This window comes from Gobius niger (assembly GCF_951799975.1).
Source record: "Gobius niger genome assembly, chromosome: 11".
Taxonomy (NCBI): Eukaryota; Metazoa; Chordata; class Actinopteri; order Gobiiformes; family Gobiidae; genus Gobius; species Gobius niger.
Window position 1 is genome coordinate 13,064,634 of NC_136862.1, and position 27,641 is coordinate 13,092,274.

The 27,641-nt window shown below is 41.2% G+C and overlaps 2 protein-coding genes across 2 annotated transcripts in view; one reads left to right on the forward strand and one right to left on the reverse strand.

The window, feature by feature from the left end:
- The window catches only part of rnf43 (ring finger protein 43), an 87,870-nt gene extending 68,869 nt beyond the window's left edge, over positions 1–19,001 (forward strand). Inside the window, exons 3-9 of the mRNA XM_079565837.1 lie at positions 13,625–13,699; positions 14,505–14,636; positions 14,722–14,823; positions 14,941–15,108; positions 15,179–15,281; positions 15,352–16,776; positions 16,883–19,001. Coding sequence (XP_079421963.1) covers positions 13,625–13,699; positions 14,505–14,636; positions 14,722–14,823; positions 14,941–15,108; positions 15,179–15,281; positions 15,352–16,776; positions 16,883–16,908 — 2,031 coding nt within the window. The 3' untranslated portion in view covers positions 16,909–19,001. The remainder of the gene's footprint in view (positions 1–13,624; positions 13,700–14,504; positions 14,637–14,721; positions 14,824–14,940; positions 15,109–15,178; positions 15,282–15,351; positions 16,777–16,882) is intronic.
- Positions 19,002–20,472: 1,471 nt separating this feature from the next.
- On the reverse strand, positions 20,473–27,224 carry hpda (4-hydroxyphenylpyruvate dioxygenase a). The gene is made up of 14 exons (XM_079566875.1): positions 27,142–27,224; positions 27,032–27,058; positions 26,833–26,895; positions 26,603–26,707; positions 26,481–26,523; positions 26,322–26,404; positions 25,353–25,442; positions 25,145–25,251; positions 24,935–25,012; positions 24,584–24,746; positions 22,985–23,056; positions 22,731–22,853; positions 21,341–21,457; positions 20,473–20,667 (listed from the first exon to the last, which is right to left on the reverse strand). The coding sequence occupies exons 1-14, from the start codon at positions 27,142–27,144 to the stop codon at positions 20,557–20,559; spliced, it is 1,185 nt and encodes a 394-aa protein (XP_079423001.1). The 5' UTR covers positions 27,145–27,224; the 3' UTR covers positions 20,473–20,556.
- Positions 27,225–27,641: the final 417 nt, after the last annotated feature.

Here is a 27,641-nt window from a genome sequence, read left to right on the forward strand (position 1 = left end):
GCATGCACTCTCATCCTGTGACAAACTGGCCACAGAGACTAACATCTGTCCCATTTATAACCATATCTGTCTTTTATTACCTTTATTATAACTTTCGACAGCAGAATTATGAAACATTTCCTTTCCGTCTTTGAAATGAACGCCTTGTTTTTGAACTCTGGATCACACCCATTGATGATTGCAGTAATTAAGTTGTTAAGTTGATTGCTGATAATGGTGTATGACAATAATACGCAACATTTCTGTTTTTTTTTATTTTTATGGGAATGTAAATTAATGAAAACTCCCAGAGCAGAGCATGTTTTTTCGTTCTTCCAGAAATATCAGATTAAATCAACTGAATGCCAAATCTGGACAATTGCCTAATGTTAAAAGGGTGAGATAAAGTAGACTACGGAGCATTTTTTTTAAAATGCACATGATATTGCGGGAATCTCGAGTGCCTGTGGAGGACAGCGTGCCGCATAAAGGTTGACGCGTATGAAGCAAAACAACGTCTGGAGCGCGCACCGCTGTGTTGAAAGACAAGCCGAATTCACACAGGTTTGCAGAACCTCCAGCGAGTGATCACACCCAAACAACACACCAACCCTTAGCCGGGAGCAAAACAATTACACCAACACAGCTCAGCCGCAGTTTCTCCTTTGTTCATTTGTTTTTGTAAATAAGAAAGATTAATCTCTGTGATACTTAAATGTAGGTGGTCTTTTTGCTTGTGACTCTATGTATCACGGTTTCATTTTCACATATTTCAAATCTACTGGCTCTGAATGTGGGACTTGCCTGTTTATGCCCATTCTTGCAAAGCTAAGATATGTTTCCACACGGGGAGGGCCGGCAGGATCATATGATGAGTGTGTAATGGCCCTGCAGTTACAACTGTACTTGTATCTCTGCCTCTCCCTGATGAATGAGCCGTTCATAGGGCACTAAGTTATTATTACTGCTGTATTAGGCTTTTGATCTTCCAGAAGTTTTCAACCCTGGAGTTTCTTTTTTTTTTTTCCCTCCTTCTTCTTCTTCTTCACTGGGGCGGCTCGTCAAAATAGCTGTGCAGATGGGGATCGGGCCCAGTCTTGCCCCGGTTAAGTGAGGAGGAAGAAGCCTGGAGGTGTGCAGAGGAAGAGCTGAGATCTCATGGACCTTTGCCGGATCAAAGCATTAGCACGCTTTATGGGATCAATGAGTTTGCCGAAAGGGTTTTTATACAATGAGAACTTGTTAAGGAAAGAAGGGACCATCTCGTCAATACAGCGGTTAATGTTTTGGTCAGCCTGTGAATTCCTCTCGCGATGACAAAGACGAATGTAGCGGGACTCAAAGGTGGAGGGGGGTGAATGAGATGATTGATTGGGGTGGCGAACACAGAACACAGCGCACCGCCAATATCAGAAATGAGAATATTTTGCGATCACATTTGTGTTGTTTAGTTTGTGTTGTAAGTTTACAAGTTTACAAGTTCGCACTAACATATTTAAAAGCATCGACAACTAATACAAGAAGCCCATGCATTTCAACACTTCTGTAGGCAATCGGTTCCCATACTGGGGTATATAGATATTAGACTGGTTTATCTCCCAAGTCCAAGTCCAAGTCCATGGAACTATCACCCTCTGAATATACGCTATTGTAAACAAGCTTTTAAATGATGGTTTTAAGCTTAAGAGTAGCTATAAGACATCAGAATTCATAGGGGGGTTCATTGAGAGGATACTGCTTGGAAAATAACAAAACAACTCTTCATCGATCTTGAAATTGTCTTATGGGACCTGTGCTAGGACTCGAACCTAAACAATGAGGACTTGAGGATGACTTGGACTCAAAAAATTGTGACTCATCATCTGTGGTAGCCAAGCAAAGGCCAGATTGATATTACAGTGCACATTTCTGAAGCATAGTAATATCAACCTGGAAAAGCTCTGGTTTGTATTATTCGAATAAGGACAGACATTTGGGGGGATATTAGTAAGTGAGTAAGTGCTTTGTCATACAGCGAAATTGTGTTGAGGTCCTGAGCCGCTGCGACTGAGCCGCGCCGCCATTTTGGGCCAACATGACCCGCATGTTTATCGAGGTAGGGGAAACCGAAGCAATGAATCTGTTTTATTCTCCAGTGAACGTCCATGAGCCAAAACACTAGCAGGGGTAGAAGGCATGTGTTGCGTACCTGTGAGTCTTGCCCGGATACCTCCCCCTTTTGTCCCTTCCTTGTTTCCTGTAGCGCCTCTTGTGACGCATCCACTGTGCTGCAGGTGTGGAGGCTCTTCAGTGTTTCAGAAAAAGACATTTGTAGGTCTCAAATGTCTTTAGCTCATAAGCTAGCTGTTTGTTTACCTTTACAAAGCTGCTTTCTTCAGGACCATTATGAACTCTCTGCTGTAAGAAAATCCACCGAACCCCACAAACATTTGCCGATTACAGCTAAACAACAAATCACTAAAGCAATTAAATATTTTGTTTTTAAAAATGTTCCTCTATTTGTTTGTCTCTTGCCGTGTTGTTAGTGCGTGCTGTTGTCGTGAATATTGCCTTTTGCAAAAACCGCAACAGGATTAGTCACCGGGGTTTTCATGGGAATTCATCTTGCTCTGGCACCATTCCAAGTCAAACCCCTCCTACTGGATCGATATACTTGGTCGGCTGCCAAACGAAGATCATTGGAGCCGATTAGGGCTGGGCACCGTTAAACAAAACCAAAATGGTTTAGGTACTACTGGTATCGAAAAACTAAAATTATCGAAAACAGGTACCGAAAAGAAATATAGTGTGAGTGGAAAACGTGGGGAAACATTTAAATTGGGGAATAAAACAAGTAGAAAAATTGGGGACATTTTAGGGATTTTTTTTAATTCATACATTTTTTGGGAATTGTGGAAAAATTAAGAAAAAAAAGTGGACAAAAACATGAAGAAAAAAAAAACTGGGAATATTTTTTGGAAAAACATTTTAAAAAAATGTTTTGAAAAATTGAGGGGAAAAAATGAGAAAGGCTTGGAAAGTTGATTTTTTTCTGCACTTTTCTCATTAAAGGCAGTTTCTTGGTTGTTTTACCTCAGACAAATGATACACATGCTAACAAACTGAAATGGAAGGGAAAGGAATAAATAAACATTATTTATCTGTTTTATGGTTCTATATGACAAACAATTTAGTATAGGTATCGAAAACCAAGTATCGTTAAAGTACCGATATCGGAAAAAATGTAACGGTCCCCAGCCCTAGTCCTGATGAAGCTTCTTGCATGAGAGGCGAAAGATAAACTCCCAAGTCCAGATGACTCTTCCTAACTGCAGGTTGACAGTTGACTCCACAGACTGTCAGCGCGGCCCAATGTAAACACACACACAAATGTATCTTTGATTTCTCTCGCCTCGGTGCCCGCCCTGCTCTTGCTCCCCTCTGCCCTCTTTGTTGTCGCACTCCTTTCGCCTCCTCTCGTCTGGCACGTCCCACTGTTCTCATTGTGCGCTCCTTTTTTTTTAAAGATCTGCATTAGAATGTTGTTTTTCTATAGCAGCAAGCGGAGGCATGTGGAGCCTCTTTTGAAGCGCTCTGCAAACAGATGGAGGTTTTCACGCCGCCTTTATGAGATTAAGCGAAACATTCCCATAAAAAGCACATTTCCCCCATTGCCCCTTGACTCTTTCTCACTTAATTTTTTTTTCACGTGCCGCAGGCTTGGGCAAAGGCATAGTGAAAGTTTAAAAGAATAAAAAAAGAAAAGGTTTGTGCTTACTCCCCCCCCCCCCCTGGCAAGCGAGCAGCGAGCTTTCAAAACTTAGAAGAAGTGTGTTTCTTGTCTAAAGTGTGAAGACGTCTGACTCAGGTGGGTCCATGCCAAGTGCCCCCTCTCCGGCTTTTGACACGACGTCGACAAAACAGATTCACGGGACGGACACGGACAATGAGGCTATTTAGGCATTTACGCGGCCTGATAAACCGGTTATTGGGCATGGATAATTGGGAAAATCCATACCGACCCATATCTCTGCTCATGGTGCATTCAGTGCTACGGGACTGACATGAGAAGAGATGCTCTGCTGTGGGATGTTTCGAAAAGTAGCACTCTCATATTGCCATCCCTGGCCTTGAAGAAAGAGTTACACGAGGAGGCACATGAGCTCTGACTGCGAATGAATAATAAGGAACGCACAGAATTGGCTGATGATCAAACAGGATAAGAAAGTTTGAAAAAGAACCAGAAGGCTACAGCATATCGTCAGTCCTGCTTGGTCTCGTATACGGAGTCATTCAAGTTATACATCCTAGTTTTATAGCGAAAAATGTCTCCTCTCCCGCTTCACGCTCATCTGCAGACTGTTTGTGCCTGCGTGTTTGCCCTGAATAAAGACATGGCTTACTGCACCGCCTGTTCCAAGAAGGAATTCCTGGAGGCTTACAAGAGCTGTTGAGAGAGAGATGGAGGGCTCCGGGCAGGAATGATGGCTACAGGAGGGGTGTCAGCCTCTCGCTTACAGGCCTGATTAAATAACAGGATGCTTTATGAAAACAAGAACATTATCTGGGCCTTAAAAGAGCGGGAAGGCCCTCTAATTGGCTTCCCCCGATTCACTGCGGATGCCCTGGGATGGAAAAGAAAAAAATCTATTCTGGTCACATAGTGGGACACTTTTAGCAGGACACTTTTCATTCTTGTGGTTATTGCCTTATCAAAACGGAAGGAATGTGTTGACGTGCTCATACCTCGGATTGCTCAAAAACTCTGTATCCACTCAAAAGCAGAAGACAGAAGGCTTTCGTACGTACAGTTTTGATGGAAGAGGATTTAATCTTCTAACAAACAGCAACAAATATATAACAACTGGACTTACTGGATTTAAAAAGGAAGTTGGCGATTCACTCCCGATCAAGGGGTTTCCTCATGTCTGGATTTAGACATGGTTTAGTGATATCATTGGGACAGTGTTGAGTCATGGCAAGGCACCTCACCTTCCTTACCTGCATAAATAGTCAGTTTTCCCTGTTCGTAGTTTATCACCTCAGAGTTTCTCTAAAAGCACAACATTGTGAACCAAATGATGTGTATCACCAACAAGGTCCATGTTGATTATTCACCTTGTATTATTGGTATTAATGTTGATGAAGCTACTCCTTGCCATGAACCTCTCTTTGAATTATTATGCCTTAATCCAACCCTGCAACCCTGTGTCATATAGTTACTGACTCCATACAGCTCTCCTGTGTGTCTTTGGCGTGTGCCCAGTGGAGTGCTGTTTTCGGTACACAATGCTTGCGCATGCTTGTGTTTGACATACGTTGCACACTTGTAATGCAGTGTGGAAAGCTGACCTTAACTAATGAGCGGCAAGGCGTTTGAGGCTCACCGTGAAAAGAGAGGTGATCTGAGGCGTGCGTGGGGCTCCTGTCTCCATCATGGCGGCTGTCACCATCGGCAACATCAGTCTCATCTCGGCCCCCGGGCAGCAGGCGCCCTCCACGCGGGGCTTTCATGTTTAAAGATGTGTTTTAGCAAGCGATAGTGTATCAGGTGACACGGGTCCCCCTATGTCACCTTTGCGCTTCAGATGTGTGTCACGACCCGACCACAGAAAGCTCCAGGAGGGGCGGGCTGAGTGGTGGTACAGGGTGTTCTCCGAATGACCCCTCTGCTTTCACACTGTTGGATCAGGTTCACAAGTTTTCCAGTGGCTTGGCACAAGAATGAAAGCTGAGCTTGAATTGCTGTAATTTTCATTTTGAAATCTACACAGAAAAGGAAAAAAGATATGATACTGCATGATACTCCCTGACCGCTTTGTTTCAAATTCTATTCATTCATTCATTCATCTTCCTATTAGGGCTGAGTCACAAGAGCATAAGTCTGCGCAGGGACTCCGACAGACTTTCCTCACCCCAGACACTTCTTTCCTATTAAGAATTTCAATGGTATTTCTAGTACTTTTTCTCTAGCACTTGTTGTCTCAACTTACAGTATATCACTACTGTTCGAGGATCGAATTAAATCACTATTGGACCATGCTGTACGGTCGTAGCATCTCTATTGTATAGCCATAACTTTGGCTCTCAACTGGGTATGTTATGGCTTGCATATCAGTGTGACGCACAACAGAGGTTATTTATCCCTCTTTATGTGTTCTTGAAGGGTCAGACGCAATGACTTGAGTTCATGTGTCCTGCATAAGGCATCCAGACTCCTGCCTTTTCATCTGTCCTCTCCACTATTTTTCTCCAACAACTACTTCTTCCTTACATTGCCAACACAATGGGCAAAATCTGCCATGTTTATTGCAAGCGCTTTCATAGAGATCCAGTTATCAAAAATATAGAAGAGACCCGTCATTTTCACATCTCTTCTGGTTGAACACAATTAGGTGTTATAAATCGCAGACTTTATGCACTACTCCTGTACCGCACCTAAGTCATGACCTTCAGAGTTCATGGTTAGTGGGCAACACGCCGCCATGAAAAGTAAGAAAAGTGAGCCACTGGAGTAACCGTATCCTGTTCCTCTCCACCGAGCCTGTCTGTGGATTTACCGTAATGTCCCACAAAGAGGAGCAGGTAAAGGGAACAAAAGCAGAAGTGTGTGATTCAGGCCCACCCCCCTGAGGCTCAATACTTTTCCTGAGAGCGCCGGAGCTGCTCACCTGCCCTCACATGCCCGCCTACACCCCCCGCCCCTCGCCCCATTCTCTAAGCCCCGCCTCTGGCCCTGCAGCGGCCCACATCAAAGCGCCCCAGTGAGTAATGTATACCCAGGCGACCACACCCTTCAGTCAGCGACGGGCACCACACACAGATGCACATGTAATTCACACACAATTAGACTTAAGTACACTATTTCTCAGCAAGGTAAACAACACTTAGAGGAGTTCAATTTTACATGTATTTAGCTTTTAAATATAATAACGTTGCACTTTTTTTTTATAGCTATGACATAGTAGAACAGATTGTGCTCCACGCATTATATAGAGAAACATATTTTCAGACACAAATAGACATTGACAGTTTATACAGATCTGCGCAGTATTGTTGTTTTGGTAAGTTTCTTGCTACTTTCTGACCTCAAGGCCAAAGACATAAGCAGTTGTCCATCAGTCTTCCGTATCCATATTAGGGCGACTGCGTTGTTTTCGGCCCTCAGACATGTCCTACCAGTAATTTGCCAGCCATTCCCATGTAGCGCCCCAAAGGTTTTAATTTCTACTTCTTGAACACAAAATAGATACACAGTGGGAGGAAAAAGTGAGTACACCGTTTGGAATTTCTTACATTTGTGCCTATATTCCTCATAAAATGTGGTCTGATCTTTACTAAAATCACAAGAATGAGTGAACAGTGTCTGCTTAAATTAATACCACACAAACATTCCATCCTATTGTTATTGGTCATTACATGTAAACATTCAAAAGGACAGCGTGGAATAAGTAAGTGAACCTCCTTTATGCAGACCACATTTTATGACCAAGCTAGGCAGAAATGTAATATTTCAAACGGGGAACTCACTTTTCCCTCCCACTGCACAATACATATATTCTGCCCAACCATTATTTTTACACCAAGATCTTGTATTGATGATGGGAGAGTGTGACGACTGCGCAAAGCCATCTCCAGCACATCACAAAGATTCTCAATAGGGTTAAATCTGGCCTCTGGGGTGTGAAAATGATGTCTCTTTCACAGTGTGAGCCTGATGAAACCGGGCATTGTCATCTTGGAATATGCCCATGCCATCAGGGAATAAGAAGTCTTTGAAGCATCTCTCACAGACTTTAGAAATTCACAGTTATTCCCCTCATATTCCCCTCATCTTTCGAATGTCAGGAATGGCCTGTTCCTCTGCACTCCGGTTTTGCAGATTGATAGATATCATTTGTCATACTTTTTCTCGAGTGCCGGGTGCTGTGTATTAGCGGAGGGCACACAGCATTACAGAAAAAGGCTGTGCGGTATGTCCCAGTGCGTGTGCCTGATGTTTCCAGTGCGCTCGGTCGCAGAAATGACAGAGCAGGACTTGCCCTCTGCACTCTGTCATTACACACTTTTAATGCACCAACACAGTCATTCTGCAGCATTCCTCCTCCTCCTTCAAAGCCCTTCACTCTCACTCTTTATTCCCACACATGTAACAACGCCGTGCAATTTACTAATGTGGCCGGTCTTGTTGTCCTGCTTTTCCGAAACTGTCCTGCTTTTCGGAAGTAAAAATCACTTTCAAATGTATATAGACCGCTCGTAAAAAAGAGTTTAAAGGTACGATGGAGGTTTAATCGGCTTCATGCACTACAAAAAGTTATTTCAAGCATTGGTTTAATTGATTGAATTGAGGAAATGTATCTTGCTTTCGACTTTTTTTCCTGACCAAGATCACTTTGCTTGTTTGAAGACATTTCAGACTGCAATGTAATCTCACATGAAATAAGAAAGTAAAACTACCAATGGGATAAGAAATAACTAGAAATAAAGACGAAAAGTGTAAGTCAGAAACATCTCAGAACAAGTGAAATACAGCACATCTTAACAAGTCAAAACTACCCACATTTGAATTATTATGCTCAAATCGAGACCTTTAAACTAATCTAGTTGATTACTTTTTGCAGTGTAGTGACCAGTGTGAATATTTGGATATATTCTGATGAATTTTCTTAATAAAGTTGTGTGTTTTAAGTTCATTAGCTCCCACATAGCTGATTAGAGCTCATCCACCGAGCACCTACTCAAACTGGCTAATGTTGTGATGATGTGGTGTTTTGCGATAATGCCATGATCGATCAATAGCTTTATTAAATGGCAGTTTATTTTATTGGATGATTAACAACAAAAATTGCTTGACGATTCGTTTGTTTATGAAAGCTGGTGTACCAGTTATTTAAGGGTTTTTGGCCCATGGTCTTTATTAGGCAGGGCAGCTCAGTGGAAGGGGGTGAAGAGGAGGGAGAAAGAATCAGCAAGTTGTTGGAACCAGGACTCAGGTTGAAACAGAGTATAATAATAATAATAATAATAATAATAATAATAATAATAATAATAATAATAATAATAATAATAATAATGCATCGGTTTTATATATAGCGCTTTTCTGGACACTCAAAGACGCTTTACATTGCATTATTCATTCACACCATCCTCGGTGGTGGTAAACTACTATTGTAGCCACAGCTACCCTGGGATAGACTAACGGAAGCCAGGCAACCAAGCTGCGCCATCGGGCCCTCCGACCACCACCACTCACTCAATATGTATATGTAGTATGGCAGCAGCCTTAACCACTCGACTAACTGCTGTGCTGACTAGTTTTAACTTTAGTTGAGTAAGTAACTTAGTATTTTGTAAACACAGCCTTTGTGAAAGACAAGTCTAAGTCTACACTGTGGGAATAATGTCACATGACACAGTCCAAACATGTAGGAGGTGTAGTGAGCAGTGTTACTTTAAAATTGTAATATATTCTATATTAGTAGTTACAGTTTAAAAACTTTATATGTTTGGATTAATTATTACTGTTTCAAAAACAAAACAAACAAACAAATAATAGTAATGAAAATAGTAATGATGCCATCAAGCAAAAGTGCAGTCAAAGATTTCCTTTTCCTTTGCTTTCCCCCATTCTCTTGTGTTTTGTTTTGACAGCGTTAACTACACGCAACTGCAGATCTTATACACCAGTGTCCAACATGATTATTTTGTGCTTAAAGCAGTACTAAGTAACTCATGCCCCTAGAGGCCACAAACGCCACTGCAGGTGTCGTAGAATGTTGCGTTTTTTTTACTCATTAATTGTCCGTGAGAGTAAATACTACGCTACGGGATGTTGTACAACCAATTACACAATGGAGATAACTTTTTTCACTCAAACTTGGCTGTAAATACTGTTTAAGTGGCGCTGGCCCGCAGTTAGCTTTGCCCGTTAGCCTGTTAGCTTCTTCTTCATGATTCCATTAGTGTGTATTGGTGACACCCGGTGGCAGCAAAGTTGCAATTGTGGTTTTCTGGCCAGAGACACCAGGGGGGGATTGAAAGACCCCCCCAATCATCCCATTAACACTTGTATTACCCCTAGAGGGACGACGGAAAGGATTTATTAAGGTAAACAAGTTACTTAGTACTGCTTTAATTTTATTTGGGGGTGTTTGAAATGTTTTTGTTCATGCATTTGAATGCACTTGTAACTCGAGCTACTATATTGTCTAAGTAATATGTTCTATTCCTTAGTTACTGAAAGAAGTATTTTTGTTGGGTGTGACTTTTGTAATATGTTACACCCAACACTGATAGTGAAAGCTAGAAATAATTTAGGGACTCGGTTAACAGTGTCCCACCCACTGCCTCCTCTTTTTATCATTATGAAAACTGGAAAAACAGGGTATCCCAGCATATTCATGAGGTTTTATTATTGTACTTTTTAATGGCTTTTGAATTTCCATATCACTCGACAGCAGTAATTCTTCATCATCTGTGGTTAGTCTGATAATCCTGCTCTAAATATGAGGTGCAGTCATTTACCTGTGTTGCCTAGTGGTCGACTTCTTGCCTCAGGTGTGTGTGTGTGTTTTTTTGTGGCAGCTTGTTTTGGCACAGACCAATCCCTCCCTCTGTCGAAGCCACTTGTCCGGCTCCCCAAACATCCCCCCCCCCCTCGTCTCTGCCATGACACCTCTCCTCCTGAATGAGCTCTGATCGCCGCTCGCTGTTAAAATTAGAAGCAAGCTGATGTTGTGGTCGCTGTGTTGTTTGTTGGTTTTGCACTTGTGACGTCCGCGCCGTAAACCTCAGTAAACCACAGCTATTTCCTCTGCCGGGATTGTTTTCGCCGATTGCCAGATAGTGTTTAATGCCGTCTCAAGTTGCAGCTCATTAGGGACGGGTGTTTACTTAACCACAGCCATGTCTTCTGCTGCTCGGATCACAATAGATGCAGAATTTATGGTGTTTTAAAAGGGTAACTTCCAAGCAAAAAATGTATTTCCAATTGGGGATATTGTGTAAAAAATTTCATTACAATCAGAAATATATTATTCATGAATGATTTTATTTTTTGTTTCGCTTTTTCACACGTCGCTGAAAACAAGTTGAGACATGGCAAAAAAAAAAAGAAAAACAGACAAAGAACATTTTTGTTTTTGGTTGCAGCTAATGCAGTTGTGAAGAATACGTTCAATAAATGACAGATAAACGATGCATTTCTGGACTTTCATTCCTCTTTTTTTTACTGTCGTTTTTATTCTTTAGACCAGTAGATCAACAATTTTTAACTGAAAGAGTCTGAAATCCCTCCATCCGTCTGTTAAAATGATGAGGATTTCCGATTCATAGGATAAATTCGAGCTTATGCAACATCGGTTTGTAGGGAAATACAATATTACAATATGCAAACGGAGCAAATTCAAATGTTGTCTGGGTCGTGGCTTGTCAAACCAGACTAGAGTTAGTTTCCGTGCCAATAAAAGGTCGACAATAATTATAATAATACATCATCCAGCCTTAATATCGAACTACAGGTTTTGTTAGCGTAACAACAGAGTAATAACATGGTGGTAAATAACATACAGCGGTAACTGGGGACAAGATGTTTCAATGTTATACACAGAAATGGTAAAATGCAGTGATATTGAGTTGGGATTTGGATAAAGGTTGTGAATGGTTGTATTACAATCAAGCTTTATCCAAATCTAAGAGCTTGAGAAAAAAAAGCATTAAAATAGCGACGAAAACAAAGATGAAAACTCAACAAAAAGTGACAACAATGTGGAGAAAACGCGACAAAATAGCAATGAACAAAAGCGATGAAAAAGTAACAAAAAAGCCACAAAAAGTGACAAGTGAAAAGTGACACAAATGTGGTGAAAACACAACAAAAGAGCAGGAAAAAAAAGCAATGAAAAAGCAACAAAATGCAACAAAAACATGACAAAAACACAACAAAAAGCGACAAAAAAGCAACAAAAAGACGTGCTGGAAAAGCAACAAAAAGGTGACCAAAACCACAAAAGCACGACGAAAACATGACAAAAAAAAATCAACGAAAAAAAGCAATGAAAAAGCAACAAAAAAAGAAGACCCTTTATACGAATATATGACTGAACTAATTGACATTTTCTGCTTGAGCTTTGTCAAATGGAAAGCGTTGAGTTTTACAGGGGAGCATGTTTGAGCAAATGGGTCAACTCAAATCGGCCCATATTACGCCGTAAGCCGTCCCTTTTGCGAAACGCACTCCTATAGGATTTCTCTTCTAACTCTTGAAGGCTATTTAAAACTACTAATTGTGTCTGTTTTGGCCCACAAGCGCAGCTCCCTTACTTTTTTTTTTTTTTGCGCCACGATTAGAGGACTTGCTTTGGGAACTTTTGAACCCCAGGTAAAGCAAATTTCCACATGTCGAGCATCCAGCGCTCTCTCTTTTTAAAACTTATGTGACCGCACCCGGTTTTAGGCCCATGCACGTACTACAATTACTGCTGAGATGAAACAGGGCTTATAGGCTGTTGCACCAGAGTTGGAAGCCAGATCAAAGAGGATATGTTAATTTTTATTTAACCCCCGCGGACCCGTCAGTGCCAAGCCGTACCTCCCCGGAGTGAACTTGATAGAATGCCTGTGAATGCACCCAAAACTTAAGATATGCAAGCCTTTTGGCGCTTTTAGCAATGCACGCAATCGTCTTGCTTTCTATGAGTTTATCCTCACCTTTCCTGGATCGGGCTAATGCTTGGCAGAGACGCACGCTCCCAAGTGTGTCAAGTTCTTTGCGCCTGACTCATGGCAGTGTAGTAGTTGACCTCGCCGATTAACTGTTTAAACTGATCATCATTATGTGCTGGCAGATCGCAGGCTCTTGAGGGAGCGTGATGAGAGGTTAATGAAAAGACAGACATTTGTTGGTAGTGCTCTGGTCCAGCGGGTCACGTGATCGTGCACAGCAGAGCAAAAGTGCGACTGAAAAGAGTGGGCAGTGGTTCTCCCGGCTTGTGATTATACTTATTTCACGCACGCTGAAAGTTTGAAATGATGCATTTAGTTGTTTTAGTTTGTGATATTGTTTAGCCATACTAGTAGTGTAATGTCGTTTCCCTTCACAGAGCTGTGCAATAAAGGATGTATGACTTCCTATGTCTAATATAAGATTGATGAAAGAATGTAGCAACAATTAAAATGTTAAAATTTGGCTCACTCAAAAATAATATGTGCGAATAATTTAAAAATATGACTTAATAATTATACAATTTTCTTTAAAATGGATTTAGCCGACTCAAAACTAAACTTATGTAACTGAAAACTTATTATTTTTCATTGAATGTGTGCCTATTGTTTTTATTTGACATCAACAGCCTTTATTTACAATCCTAACGCTACTTCATCTATTCCTTTGATATTTCCGCACATTTTCTTACAGTTGTACAGTTTGTCTAAGGACCATGTGCCACAGCTTTGTTTTTTTCCAAAAGCACTTTCAGTCAGTGTGGCCTGTAGATACAAGTGCACTTTGAACAGGTCACTCAACCCTGACTATCAGGATGCGACTGCCATCTAGTGGATGAACACATCAATACAACTCTTATGTTGAGCGTGATATTGAAATGTGAACATTATTAAGTTATTAAGTAAATACTAAGTTATTGACAAGGTTTGTGTTTGTTTTCAGGCTCGCATGGCCTTGGAGAAAGGAGCCCAGGCTGTTATTTTCGATGTCAGTGACGATGCCAAGGCAGCTGTTGAGGTGAGCGACGCTTATCTTTCATTCATTCATTCATTCATTCATTCATTCATTCATTCATCCACCCTCACACATACAGGTCTAAAACTTTGTCATGGCCTCTCAACAACCCACTCATACCCACAATTTAAACTCTTAAATGTGTGATGAAAACTCAACATAAAAGTCTCAAAAGAGCAACAGAAAAGTGACAAAACATAATGAAAGAGTAACAAAATTTAACAATGAAAACGCAACAAAAAACGTTACAGAAATAGGACGAAAAAAAGTGACAAAACAGCGTGATGGAAAGCAACAGAAAAGCCACAAAAGAGTAACAGAAAAGTGACAAAAACGAAACAAAAAAGCAAAAAAAAGTCAAGAAAGTGGCAAAGCTGGACTGCACTTGGTTAAGGCGGGGGTTAAGAGGTTAAAGCAGCACAACCTGTTTTCTTGTGTTTTCGAGTTGTGTAAGTCAGAGATAGTGGAGGATAAACTTCCAGACTTCCCTCTAGCTTTTACAATACCTTCTATTTCTTGTCCATGTACAGCCTTGTCAACCAAAATAAAGTCGGGCGCTATGAAAGTGGATTGCTAAATTGATTGGGGGGGGAAAGCAATATTTTAAAATACTAACAACGCATTAAACAAAACATTTCTTTCACAAATTGCTGAGTTTAAAATATAGGACCAGGGTGGAAAGAAAAGAAAAATCGTGTACCTCAGCTTTAATGGTCAAAGTGAATAACGTTGAGTGGTTATTATCTTGGTGAACTCAAATTGCTCATTCCTTCTTGGTGTAATTTGTATGTGTGATTTTTCTTCAAAGCTGAGAGACGCAGACTCCCTCCCTCGCCCTGTGGTCCTGGTGGAAGCTGAGGATGCTGTGGAGTTGATGGATCTGGTCAACAAGAACGAAGAGGCAATGGTTCGAATTGAGTTTAAGATTGAAACCAAATGGGTGAGGGATTTTACAGAAAGCTGTCACAGTAAAAACACTTGCCTGCGAGAAGTTTGTAAAGCAGTGTTTTTTTTTTCTGTTCCAGCCACATTATGATGTCGGGATCGTGCTCACCATCGTAATAGTCATTCTGACTGTCATCTTAATCTTTGCTTTTCGTTACAAGTGCAAGTCTAACAGGGCCTGGGTGAGTACCTATGCTTCACTACCTAAGTGTGCTGTTTGCATTTCTTTCCCTTTTCATTACAACAATAATGGACGTTGATTATAAATATGTTATTGATTGATTGATTTGTTCACATAGGATTCCGTTCATCAGCAAACAATGCGAGCCATCAGTCGACTGGAAACTAAAACCTACAACTCCCAAGGCTGCGGGGGAGCACAGCGCCATCGTGGGGCCTGGGGGTCTGCCAGCAGCAACTCCAGCCCTGTGTGCGCCATCTGCCTCGAGGAGTTTCAAGATGGACAGGTAGTGAATGTGTTATATGTTTTTATTTATTCTGTTTCGTGTTCTTAAGCACATTGTGTGTCTTTCCCAGGACCTGAGAATCATCTCCTGTGCTCATGAGTTCCATAAAGATTGTGTGGATCCCTGGCTCCTGCAGCACCGCACCTGTCCTCTGTGCATGCACAACATCATGGGTAAGTGCATCAGTAGAGCTTTGTTAGTGGTGGGTGTTTCTGTCATTCTGATGTGTGCTGCTTTTCAAAGGAGCAGACCGGCAGAGTCAGAGGAGCAGACTACAGCCAGGCTCAGAGCAGAGCCAGAGCTTCCTGTCTCCAGGCTACAGCAGTCACCACAGCCACCCTTTCCCGCAGCATGCCATTCCCTTTTCTATGAGGCCGCACTATCCCCGAGGGCCTTCTGGACATTACCCCTCTTTGGGCCACTATCCTGGGTCTACTCCTATGGAGCTACAGCCATTACGTTTCGTCTCTGGACGCCCGGTTGGTTCGAACTGTGGGTATCATATCCCTGCAGAGGGCCCTGGGAGGCCCCACAGAATCACGGGAAACTGCAGGACTTCACATCATTATGGCCCTCGTCGGTCCTGCCACAACTACCGCTCGTGTGCAGCACAGCGCAGCGTGTCCAGCTCCAGGCTGCACCACACAGCGCTGGCCCCACAGCCCCGTGGGGGGGCAGTACACAGTCGTCAGGATGAGGGCAGCTGTTCGGGAGGAAGTTACCACACTGAGCGTAGTGGGTACTTAGCTGACGGACCGGCCAGCGACTCCAGCTCGGGGCCCTGCCATGGCTCGTCCAGTGACTCTGTGCTCAACTGCACTGACGTGTCTCTGCAAGGCGTCTATGGCAGCTGGTCCACTTTCCGCAGCTCTTTGAGCAGTGACTATGATCCATTTGTGTACTACGGGCCAGCCCCAGAGGCAGAGGCCCAGGTGCGCCCCAGATCTCTGGACTCTGTGGTGAACAAAACTGGCTGTGAGGAGCAGCCCCAGACTGTGTTCAGCCACGTGCACTACCACCGTCACAGGCACCACCACTATGAGGAGACAGAGCACAGCCAGGCCCTGCCTCGGGGCTCTGATGAGGAGCAGGGGACCACCGCTGCAGCCACGGGTCCCTCTCATCCTCTGGACTCTGCCAAACACAGTCCCTGCCAGTGCCCAAAGCCTGACCCCCCGGACCGCGCAGGCCCCGGGACAGAGGAGCCTAGTACGAGCGCTGGACACTCAGTGGTGGTGTCCCCTGTCCCTGTGCAGCTGCAGCCGCACTGCTGCCATGCGGGACACTCTCACACACCCCCTCCTTTGGGCAGGGTGGGGGCTTGTACTGTACTGGACGGGGCCACAGTTCGCTTCCACCAGAGCACGGACTTACAGGACGACCGCAGCATCCACATTCACTATGGCCAGGGGGCGGGCTTTTGCTGCTCTCCTCCTGAGCTTAGGCCCGCTCTGCTGCCTGTGCCTCTCATCTTGGACTCAGGAGGTATGGACGACTGGCACTGCTGCCCAGGGACACATGTTGTTTGGCAGAAGCGGGTTCAGCAGTCACACTCAGAGCCCCAGCTGCAGGGTCCCGGGACATCTAGGGACAGACACCCCTGCCATGGGCCTGCTGAGCTAGGCACAGATATGTGTTTATACTGCCAAACCTTACAACACAATCAGGGTAAGATTCACACTTTTTGAAAACATAAAGTACATTTCCATTACCGCATTATGACTTTAATGCATAAGGTCTGTTTGTTTGTAAGTTCCTCTATATGTGCCCACAGGATCAGAAGAGGAGTCAGGAGTTTAAGAACTTTGTTGCAATCCCAGATTCACGCTGCTACATAGGAGCCAGAATGGACAAGCCTCTCATTGCTAGTTGCTGCCAGATACCTTTTGTAATTCAACACAACTATCTTACTTTTGTTTCTGAAATATCCATTATGTTGGAGAATGTGAGTGATTTACATGATACAGAACCGTTTAAATAATGTGTCCCTAATATGGACGTTCTGTGAGACAGCTACAGGGAAGACCACAGTACGTCAATGTGTTTTAACTTGTCAGTTGTGGCCTGACACATTGTAAGGCTAGTTCCCAGGCTCATTGACGAGAGCTTCTTTGAAGAGAGACACCGATCCATATCCTCACTCTCTTGATTGGTCATGGTACTTACCTTCATGTTTTGATCCTTCTGCTGAGTCCAGTCTCAGCTGAGAGAGCCTACCTCAGCTTGGATTTCTAACCTGCCTCAAACAGGGGTCTCTAAAGGTACTGCTGTAATTATCCTCAGACTAAGCTTTCACACCCCCTCATACATATTTCCCTCTATCCAAGGGGACGTTTATTCTTCAGCATTTTGTTGCTGAGCCCTGTTTTCATTATTTCAAAAATGGCAGCTGTTCTCAACATATGTATGTTTTTTCATCAACTTTTTGTAGCCGTTTTAGTTTTGATCAAATTGGTATGACTGATAATGTCTTTGTCATTACAAGCTACTGGTGTGGTTCGGTCCTGGCCATGTCATGCAGAGGTTGTCTCTTGAGTCGATGCTGTTAACACTGAAAGTGAAAGGTGTCAGCTTTAGAAACATCCCACTGTCCTTGAAAAAGGATACTTCTAATGTCCTTCAGCAACTGAAGTTTTACACAGCATAGCACATTGTAGCCACAGAAATATGAAAGAGTCTCTTCTCATTGTCCACACAATCTGGAAACCTCAAAGCTTTAAGTGTTTTTTTGCAACCTGAATTAAAGGACAATTTTCAGTTAATAAGGACCAAATTTGCATCAGTAAGTTTGAGCTTTCAGCACTTAATATTTTTAACTGATTAAAAAGACATGGCTGATATTTGGCATAATCTGAATGGTGAGGACGTGCTCGTTCCTCAATATTAACGCTGCGCTGTCATTATTAGCTATATGACACTTTCACTTTGCACAGTGTGCAGTCATTTGACCTCTTATTTCAGTGCTATCAATATACTTTTGTATAAACAGGCCCTCCACAGTCACAGACCAGACTACATAATGCCAGGAAAAGAAGTTAAGTGTACATTATCCCTTAAGAGTTTTATGAAAATGTGAATTTATTTTTGTAACTGCGAATACAGTTTTATATGATGATGATGGAGACACAGGAGCTTATAGCACTTAGAGAAAATAACAACAGAAATGTATATATTTAAATCAATGTGCCTTATGTTGCTATTAAAATAGTGCTTGTATCCAAAAGCAGCCCTTAAATAAGCATAACCCTTAAATAAGCGTAATTCGCTAAGCTCTTATTTGTCAAACCAAAGAGTCCGAGAACATTTACCCTCATGCTCCCCAATAATTATCTCCCAATGATTAAGTGTCCTTTGGGTGACAAGAAAGAACATGTTACACCAGCATGTTGTCTGACAATCAGCATTTGAACTGCAGTCTCTCTAATACCTCACCAGTCTTCACCCTATGCACCAGGCCTTATTCCTTAACATACATGACTGAACTACAGGACGCACTTTGGCTTTAGAGTTATTAATAACCCCAGAGTATTACTGTAAACAAGGCCAAACTCATCAGCAGTTCAATAAAAGAAATATTGAATGTCCCGTTTAATATCTCTTATTGTTTAAATCTTGTGTTTTTTGCAAGAAGAATCAGCTGAAACTGCCTTTTCACATCCCTCCAGATATTTAAGGGGTGTCAGTGTATTTTGGATACTTTGTGTACAAAAAGAGAACAACTGAAAGAGAAATGAAATAGTGTATTTTATATAGAACATTTCAATATAGTGACATGTCACTAATATATTTATTTACTAATATATTTATCCATGTGTCCAGGTTAAAAGAGTGATTTCTGTATAGACTGAATGTTTCTATATGGAAAACCATAAGTGCCATCACAGATGTATATCCACCTGTCTTCATTCCAATTATATGCAAATAAATTATTTTGAAATAATCTGTGTACTAGTTGTTTCATAAGTTGTAAAACATAAATTAATGTATTATAATGTAAAGCATAGGCTTTGTTAGTTAGACTAGCACTAACATACAGTGAGAACCACGTTTACAAACACTATATAAAAAGACACCTTTTTTTTTCTCAGCGTCTAACATGAAACCATATCAATTTTTTTTTTAGAATTTATTTTGTTGTTGTTGCTTTCTACAAAGTAAAAGCTAAGTTTACATAAGATTGCTTATACCAATAATTTGGGAACGCCCAGATGACAATGTCATGTCCTTGGAAGCACAAGTCTGGTTCGTCCTTGGGTACAATTTGAAGACGCCTGAAAGAGCCACGGTCATTGGTTCAAACAATTATACACAAGTATAAAAAAGATGTCATCATACAGAAGAACGAAGGCGGGCTCTGTGTCCCAGAGATGAACGTGTTGTGTTTTGAAATGTGAATATCAACCCAAGAACAAATGCAAAAGACCCGGTGAAGATGCTGAACCTGGTAAGAATGTGTCATTATCCAGGGTGAAACAAGTCCTGTACCAACATGGGCTAAGAAGAAGCTCTTACTCCAAAAGAAACACGAAAAAGCCAGATAGGAGTTTGCAAATGCACACAAGGATAAACACTTTACATTTTGGAGACTTTTCCTGTGGTCTGACGGGGAAAAAATGTAATTGTTTGGCCATAATGACGATCGTCACGTTTGGATGAAAAAGAGGGACTATTTCATGCCTGAGAACCCCATCCCAACTGTGAAATGCGGGGGTGGCAGCATCATGCTGTGGGGTTGTTTTGCTGCAGGAGGAACTGGTGCACCTCACAAAACAGATGACATCATGAAGAAAGATGGAAAGACTATGTGATAATATAGGTGCAACATCTCAAGACATCAGCAGGAAGCTAAAGCTTGGGCGCAGAAGGGTCTTCCAAATGGACAATGACCCAAAGCATGTGGCCAATACTGGTTACAAAGTGGCAAAAGGAAAACAAAGTCAATGTTTTGAAGTGGTCATCACAAAGTCACAAAACAAATTTGTCCTATTTGCACCAGTTCTGTTTGGAAGAATGGACCAAAATTCCTGCCAACTATTGTGAGGAGCTTGTAGAAGGAAATTAAAACGTTTGACCCAAGTTATACAGTTTATAATAATGAAATGTATGTAAACTATTGGCTTTGTAAAAACGTAATTTAAAAAAAAAACGTGTAGAAAATTCTGTCTCTCATTCTCTGGCATTTAGCAAATAGAATTTTTTTTTTTTTATTCTTTTTGACTTAAAAAGTAAAAGTTAATTCCGGTTTCAAGTCAGACAGTGAGAAAAAAAAATGCATATGTGTCTTTTTATATAGTGTATGTAAACATCTGGTTCCCTCTGTATCTGGTTTTTGGTCTGGTCTTTGAAACAACTATAGTACTTTTGGCGAATACCATTAAAACTTAGTAGAATGAGCAGCATTTATTCAGTGGTTTGTAGTAGCAGCACCAGCAGTCGTGCAGATGCTGTTTAGAAAGCCTTGTTCTGTCCATCTGGTGTAAGAGCAGTGAGGTTGCCTCTGGCGTCCTGGTCGTTCTCGATGGCCTCAAATAGCGACTTGAAGTTTCCTGCCCCAAAGCCCTGGAGACACAACACAGATGGTTAATTACCAAAAGATCTACCTTCTTCAGTGTCCTTTGTTATGGCTCAGGGGATGTTCACTGTAAAACTTTGATGTCTGATCTCAAATATTCACACACGGTTCAAGCGTCCACTTGGCTCCTGACATTGTAAATTAATCATATAAATATTTTCATAGATAATCAGAAAGATCAAGTGTTGGTGGTTGCTCTGGGTGACTCTTTGGTGTGGTCGGGGGTCTAGTTTCCAGTTTTTCATGCATTGTATCCACATCTGTAGCGCATACTGAAGTGCTGGAGAGTGACAAGAAATGCCTGTTCTGACAAGCAGAAAGGTGCTCGATGTTATAAATTCAATGCCAGGGGGTGCAACCCAATCCCAAAGCCCCTAAACCTCGCTCTCTGTTTTGGCAGTAAGGCAGTGAGCCCTTTTAATCTGTATGTCTGATGGATTTACTGAGCTTTTACAAGGGGGCTACTGTTATACTGCTCACACTGGGTGGGAGCTTTTAACAGGTGTTCTCGCTTCTTAAAGGTGCTGAAGGTAAGGGAACAGCAGTCGGGGGCTTGTAAATCCCTCCGAGCAGTTGTTGCACTAAACTCAACACCACAGGATCATTTTCAGATGTGTCTGGTTGTAATCAGGTTCGGGTTAAAAACAGCACGATACTTACATAGTGGTTGTACCGCTGTATGACCTCCAGGAAGAGCGTGGGCCGGTCCTGCACGGGTTTGGAGAAGATTTGAAGGAGGTAGCCGTTGTCGTCGAAATCAACCAGGATTCTCAGTTCCTTCAAAATGAACATTACGGTGAGATGAGCAGGTATAAGAGCCAGGTATAAGAGTCATATTACTACAAAATAATATGTACATTTATTATTGTCAGGTATAAAGATGATACTGTATGTTGCATCAGGTTGAGTTCTTGCTTTAATGTACAACCCTAACCCAAGATGCAGCCAAGAAGAGCAAGACAAAAAACATGAAATGCCTTTTAGTCCTCGAGCTTTAATGTTGTTTTATGAATCTGTTTTATAGATGTTTTTATTATTTTTTGTATATTGCCATTTTTATTCTATTGTAATTGACACATTTCAGGTTAAACATTTTGTTCAAAGCAAACCTAAACCTACCAGTCGTCAAAAGTTTGGAAACACTTTTCATGTTTTGGCTTTTCTCTATTTTCAACACTATTTACATTGTGTGATTCTCATTGAAGACATTAAACTATGAATGAACACATGGGATTATGACTCAATAACTCAAAATGTGTTTTACATTTTAGATTCCTCAAAATTTCCCCCCTTTATTCTTGGCATTTTCTCAATGAGCTTCATAAATAAATGGTCACATTTATATAGTGCTTTTCTACCTGCTCTAGGCACTCAAAGCGCTTTACATCAAGGAACCAGTCACCCATTCACACTCTCATTCACACACCAATGCACACAGAGACCGGAGGTGAGGTGGGTGAAGTGTCTTGCCCAAGGACAAAACAACAGGGTGCACCTGCAGGATTCGAACCGCCGATCCTCCAATCACAAGACAACCCCCACCAGTAAACTTTGCACTGCCAATGCTGACATTGTGATATTGTACATTTGTTATTATTTGTATTTTTGCCCCTTTTTCATTCATTGTATATAAGATATTTACTATGTAGTTGATTGCACATTGTTTCCTGAGCGCTCATGTAGCTAGTGAATTTCTCCATTGTGAGATCAATAAAAACACCTTATCTTATCTTACCTGAAATGTTTTTTAACAGGCCTGTGAAGTGAAAGCCATTTGACGACATCGTGAAGCCCATTGAGAAAATGTCAAAAGGTGTGCAAAAGCAAGTGAGAATCTACAATGTAAATAGTCTTGAAATAGTGCACATGACAATAAACAAACAAACACAGAGCAAAAAAATGTCCTGATCAAAATGTTGCAACAGTTCCCATTCTAATGTGTGATTTCTATGGGCTGTTTAGGCCTCACACTTGCAGCAGCGTATGGTTTTCTAGCAACTCACAATAAATAAGACTCTTAAAAAAAAAAATCGTTTGCCGTTGGACTTACTTGTAAACGGTCGAGATCCTCCTTCACCTTGATCTTGGCGGTTCTGAGTTTCTCCCGCAGGCTTTCATAGTATGTGTCAGGTGCAGAGAGGAACTCCATCCCCCGGGCGCGCAGGTTCACGATCTATTAAAGACCAGGGGGGGGGAAAAAAGCATGTTCCTACTTGTACACATCCAAAACACTGTGTAAGATTAGTGGACTGAGTGGATCAAGATGACACTTGAAGGAACAAAATGAAATCAAAGAAGACGTACGGTTTCAATGATGTTGCTTGAGTTGAGAGCGATGTGCTGCACACCCGGGCCCCCGTTGTAGTCCACGTACTCCTGTGGAAGAGAAGGTAAATACTGTGTCATAAACAAGTGTGATTATACATAATAGTGCTTAACCCCCACCTGAACCTGGAACATTTTCTAAAGTTTAGCTTTACTCAAATCTAAAACCTTCTTGAAAAAAGTGTGAAGTGTTCTATTGTCAAGCGTCTTTGAGTGTCCAAAAAAAGTGATATAAAGTTTGATTATTATCATTATTAAAATAGCGACAAAAACAAGAGGAAAATGCAACAAAAGAGCAACAATAAACATGACAAAAGAGCAATAAAAGAGTGACAAAAGAGCAACAATAAACATGACAAAAGAGCAATAAAAGAGTGACAAAAGAGCAACAAAAGAGTGACAAAAGAGCAATAAAAGAGTGACAAAAGAGCAACAAAAGAGTGACAAAAGAGCAATAAAAGAGTGACAAAAGAGTGACAAAAGAGTGACAAAAGAGCAATAAAAGAGTGACAAAAGAGCAACAAAAGAGTGACAAAAGAGCAATAAAAGAGTGACAAAAGAGTGACAAAAGAGTGACAAAAGAGCAACAAAAGAGTGACAAAAGAGCAATAAAAGAGTGACAAAAGAGTGACAAAAGAGTGACAAAAGAGTGACAAAAGAGCAATAAAAGAGTGACAAAAGAGCAACAAAAGAGTGACAAAAGAGCAATAAAAGAGTGACAAAAGAGTGACAAAAGAGTGACAAAAGAGCAACAAAAGAGTGACAAAAGAGCAATAAAAGAGTGACAAAAGAGCAACAAAAGAGTGACAAAAGAGCAATAAAAGAGTGACAAAAGAGCAATAAAAGAGTGACAAAAGAGCAACAAAAGAGTGACAAAAGAGCAATAAAAGAGTGACAAAAGAGCAACAAAAGAGTGACAAAAGAGCAATAAAAGAGTGACAAAAGAGTGACAAAAGAGTGACAAAAGAGCAAAAAAAGAGTGACAAAAGAGCAATAAAAAAGTGACAAAAGCACAACAAAAAGTGACAAAAGAGCAAAAAAAGAGTGACAAACCAAACAAAAAAGTGATAGGAAAAGATTTTTTAAAAAGTAACGACAACGCGAGGAAAAAGATGAACTGGAGAAATGCACTTGGTTAAAGCCGGGGTTAAGAAGTGAATGTCTGATGTTGAAAATAATCGAATTATTATTTTTATTCATAGCTAGATGCATATCCAGGCTGTACCTTTCTGCATTATGGGCTATGAAGTGAATGTACCACATAAATAAACTTTCATTAATGTTCAAAAACATCACAAGCATGGAATAGGTCTGTAGTTGTTGTCGGGTCTAAATAACTGGACAAGATTTTTGTTTGTTTGTCACTTTTACTGTTTTCACTCATGATTATAGCATCAGCTTGCTACATATTAAAATAGAGATGATTGAAAGAGGTTTGAAAACTTTCTGAAGCCACTATATATCTGGGAAATAATACCCAATCACCTGGTCCACATTCACTGAACAGTCACTAATAGACACTGCCATCTAGTGTTCATCTTTATAAAGCCTGTGTTAGAAGGAGTGTTGTGGTGAAACCTGGATTTGTGACTTCTTTTTCCCCTGGGCCGGCTCATTGATGGGCATCTTGATGGTCTCCTCATAGTTCGTCACAACTATAGACCTGAGCGCGCTGAACTGTGTGTGAATCTGCTTGTCGTCGATGGACCAAAACCGGTGGAACAGCAAACACTTCTGATACCTGTGCGAGCAAATGAACCCATCTGTTATTAGAGCACGATGATCCATTCTAGCACTCACAACAGCGTTATCTTTTCTTTCTGTTTTTTGGTACTTTCACAAACAAAAATCACCCCCCCAGCAACTGTTTACTTGTCCTTTGCCTCGTCTGGTGTTGTGTGTGTACGTGAGCTTGCACACGGGCCTCACCAGTCCGAAATTGGCACCATTTGGTCATCTGGCTGGTTTCCCACAATGTGATCAATGAATTTTAAACCTCCTGGGGGACTGCGGGATGAAGAGGGAAGAAAACACTCTCAGAACTTTTATACATCTACACATAATGGTTATATTTTGGGTGAAATGGGCACATCCTGATATTTTTTGTTTTGTTTTTGCAGGAAAATTAACATTGCTTACAGTTTTGGTAAGAGTATATCCTTAAACAAGGGCTCTTTGTATCCTGGCAGGAAAAGGCCATTGTACGCTCCCAGATACTCAACAAATGTGTGAGTTGTGTCTCCATACTGGCAATAGAAACAGAAATTATTTGTGAAGAAAGCAATCAATGCCAAGTTGTAAATTAAGTGTTGTTATCTGTGCCCTGTTTTTTTTTTTTTTTCCGTACCGTTTGAACCACAGCGTACTTGACTTTCCCGTGACTGTCCTGCTCCACCCAGGGCTCCTTCACAATCACTGCCCCTCTCTCTTTCGCTGTCTATCAAGGGAAAACAGAACATACAATGAGTTATACAGTTTGGTAAATAGCTGAATACTTATAAATGCGCAAGTTTTTGCTCACACTTCACTTTGGTCAGAGCAGTTGATTGAATTTTTTGGTTTATTTGTATTTTGAAGACACTTCAGCTATCAAACAAGAGGCCTAGCTAGAATTTAGTCATTATAAAAAAACATTTGTTGCCATGGACTTGACCAAGTTTCTGTAATCCCTCCATTGTTCAGGATTACAGAAACTTGGTCAACAGTGTTGCATAACCCTGACCTTGACTTGGGTAAAGAGAGAGACCGCCAAAGTTTGACCTATTGTCCTTAACTGTCAGCAGAATTTGCCCCTTTTTACCCTCATGATGCAAACACATACAGAAAACCTGCATGCAACATTGTTGATTGTTTCCACCATAATTTACTCCCATAATTTAAGGTTAAGGTTTAAAAGTAGTTGAAAAAATTGGGAGGCTGGAGTGCTACTCGGATGTAAAAAGTTGTATAAGTTTAGTCTTCTGGGTGCTCTTCAGTGCAGGGATCTGTTTCACCAAAAAATCAAACAAACTGAGGCACTCCAAAAGTAGAAATATTAAAAAGCCTTTATTTAAACATGGCTAGATTAGGTAAAATTGCCAACGCGTTTCGGCTCTAGGCCTTCCTCAGGGCAAGCTCTGTACGCCTCTGTACAGCTTTTTAATATTTCTACTTTTGGAGTGCCTCAGTTTGTTTGATTTTTTGCTGAAAAGGTTTAAAAGTAGTTTGTCAATAATAATGTGTCCTCTCTGCAAAGTTTGTCTTATGTCTGTTGTAAATTTGTTTTTTTGGCTGAACAGTTGACGACAGCTGACGTTAAGATGCATCATCGTTTTACCTTAATCAAATAATCACAGTCCTCCACTTGAAATGCGATGTCTTTAACTCCGTCCCCGTGCTTCATCAAGTGTTCACCCATTTCTTCAGAAACAAAAATCACTATTTACAGGTACAGTTGGTGACATGAATCTTTTCCTACATACAGTGTCACACTAACCTTTATTTCCTGGATTAAGTGCAGATTCAAACACAAACATAATCTAGGAACATATGGAAGAGCGAGTCATTAAATCCTTTATATCTGTGTGTTCGTTGTCACTGTTCACTGTAGACATTTACCTTGCCCTGTCTTACGACATGTCCAGCCACTTCTCGGCTACCGGTCTCCAGGCCTTTGTAAGCAAATGCCTCAAATCCCATTTTATCACAGTAGAACGAAGCTGCCTGGAGAGCAGACAATGTGGACGTTTATAATATTGTCTTTAGTCAATGCAATAGTCTGAACAACAATATTCATTGATGTTTAGAATCAGACAAACTCTTTCAGCAAACAATAATTCAGAACAAACCTGTTTAGCATTGCCAACCCAGAAGGTGAGATGGTGAAACCTCAAAAACTTTCCTTGCTTGTGCTGAGGATAAAAGAAATCAATGAAATGCACTGAAAGATTTGTAAACTTAATAGTTAGCATCAGGTGAGTCAATTCTACAAAATAAGTAACAAAATAACTTGAGCATTGTCCACTTGAGTGTCAGATTTAAACTTACCTTTTCTCCTTTATCTGTGTAGCTCGTCTACATGAAAGAAAATAAATAAATAATAGATATAAATGTATTGATCAAATGATGAACTTGTTTAGTTGAGAGAAAAATCTTACCATTGTCAAACCGAAGCACAATGATGTCTCCAAAAGAGAAATGTCTAAATCAGTGCCAAGGTGCAGATAAAGAGTGATCTGATCTGTTCTGACCTAAAAAACCACTGTCCCAATGTCCAGCTATGATTGGTCATCAGGGATGTCCTCCCACCTGTCCGCCTCCTTACTTTTATGCAAATGATCGTTGCTGTCTTCTCTCCCGTCCATGTCCATCTGTCCATAGTTACCTCTGAATGGTTGGAACACTTTACAACAATGTCAAAGCTTAATGGTGCTGTTAAATAAAGCTCAGTTTGACTTTCCTCTCACATAAAGCCTTAAGATAAGATTGGAGGGCCTTAGGTGTTGCTTTTGAGAATTCAGTTTTTGTGTTTCAGTGGTCAGCACTAGAGGGCGCTATCGTTCCTTGCATCAAATGGTGAACCGTGAGTTGGACAATTATATGCCGCGCATACAGAGAGGACGTGTTGTTTTGTACTTAAATGAATATGTGAATTGTC

Bases quoted from the DNA above. Each gene is read 5' to 3' on its own strand.
- hpda (XM_079566875.1), bottom strand. The intron at 26,524-26,602 runs GTAAATGTCTAC...ATATGTTCCTAG, and splicing joins ATGTCGTAAGACAGGGCAAG to ATTATGTTTGTGTTTGAATC. The intron at 23,057-24,583 runs GTTTCACCACAA...TCTCTTCCACAG, and splicing joins AAAAGAAGTCACAAATCCAG to GAGTACGTGGACTACAACGG.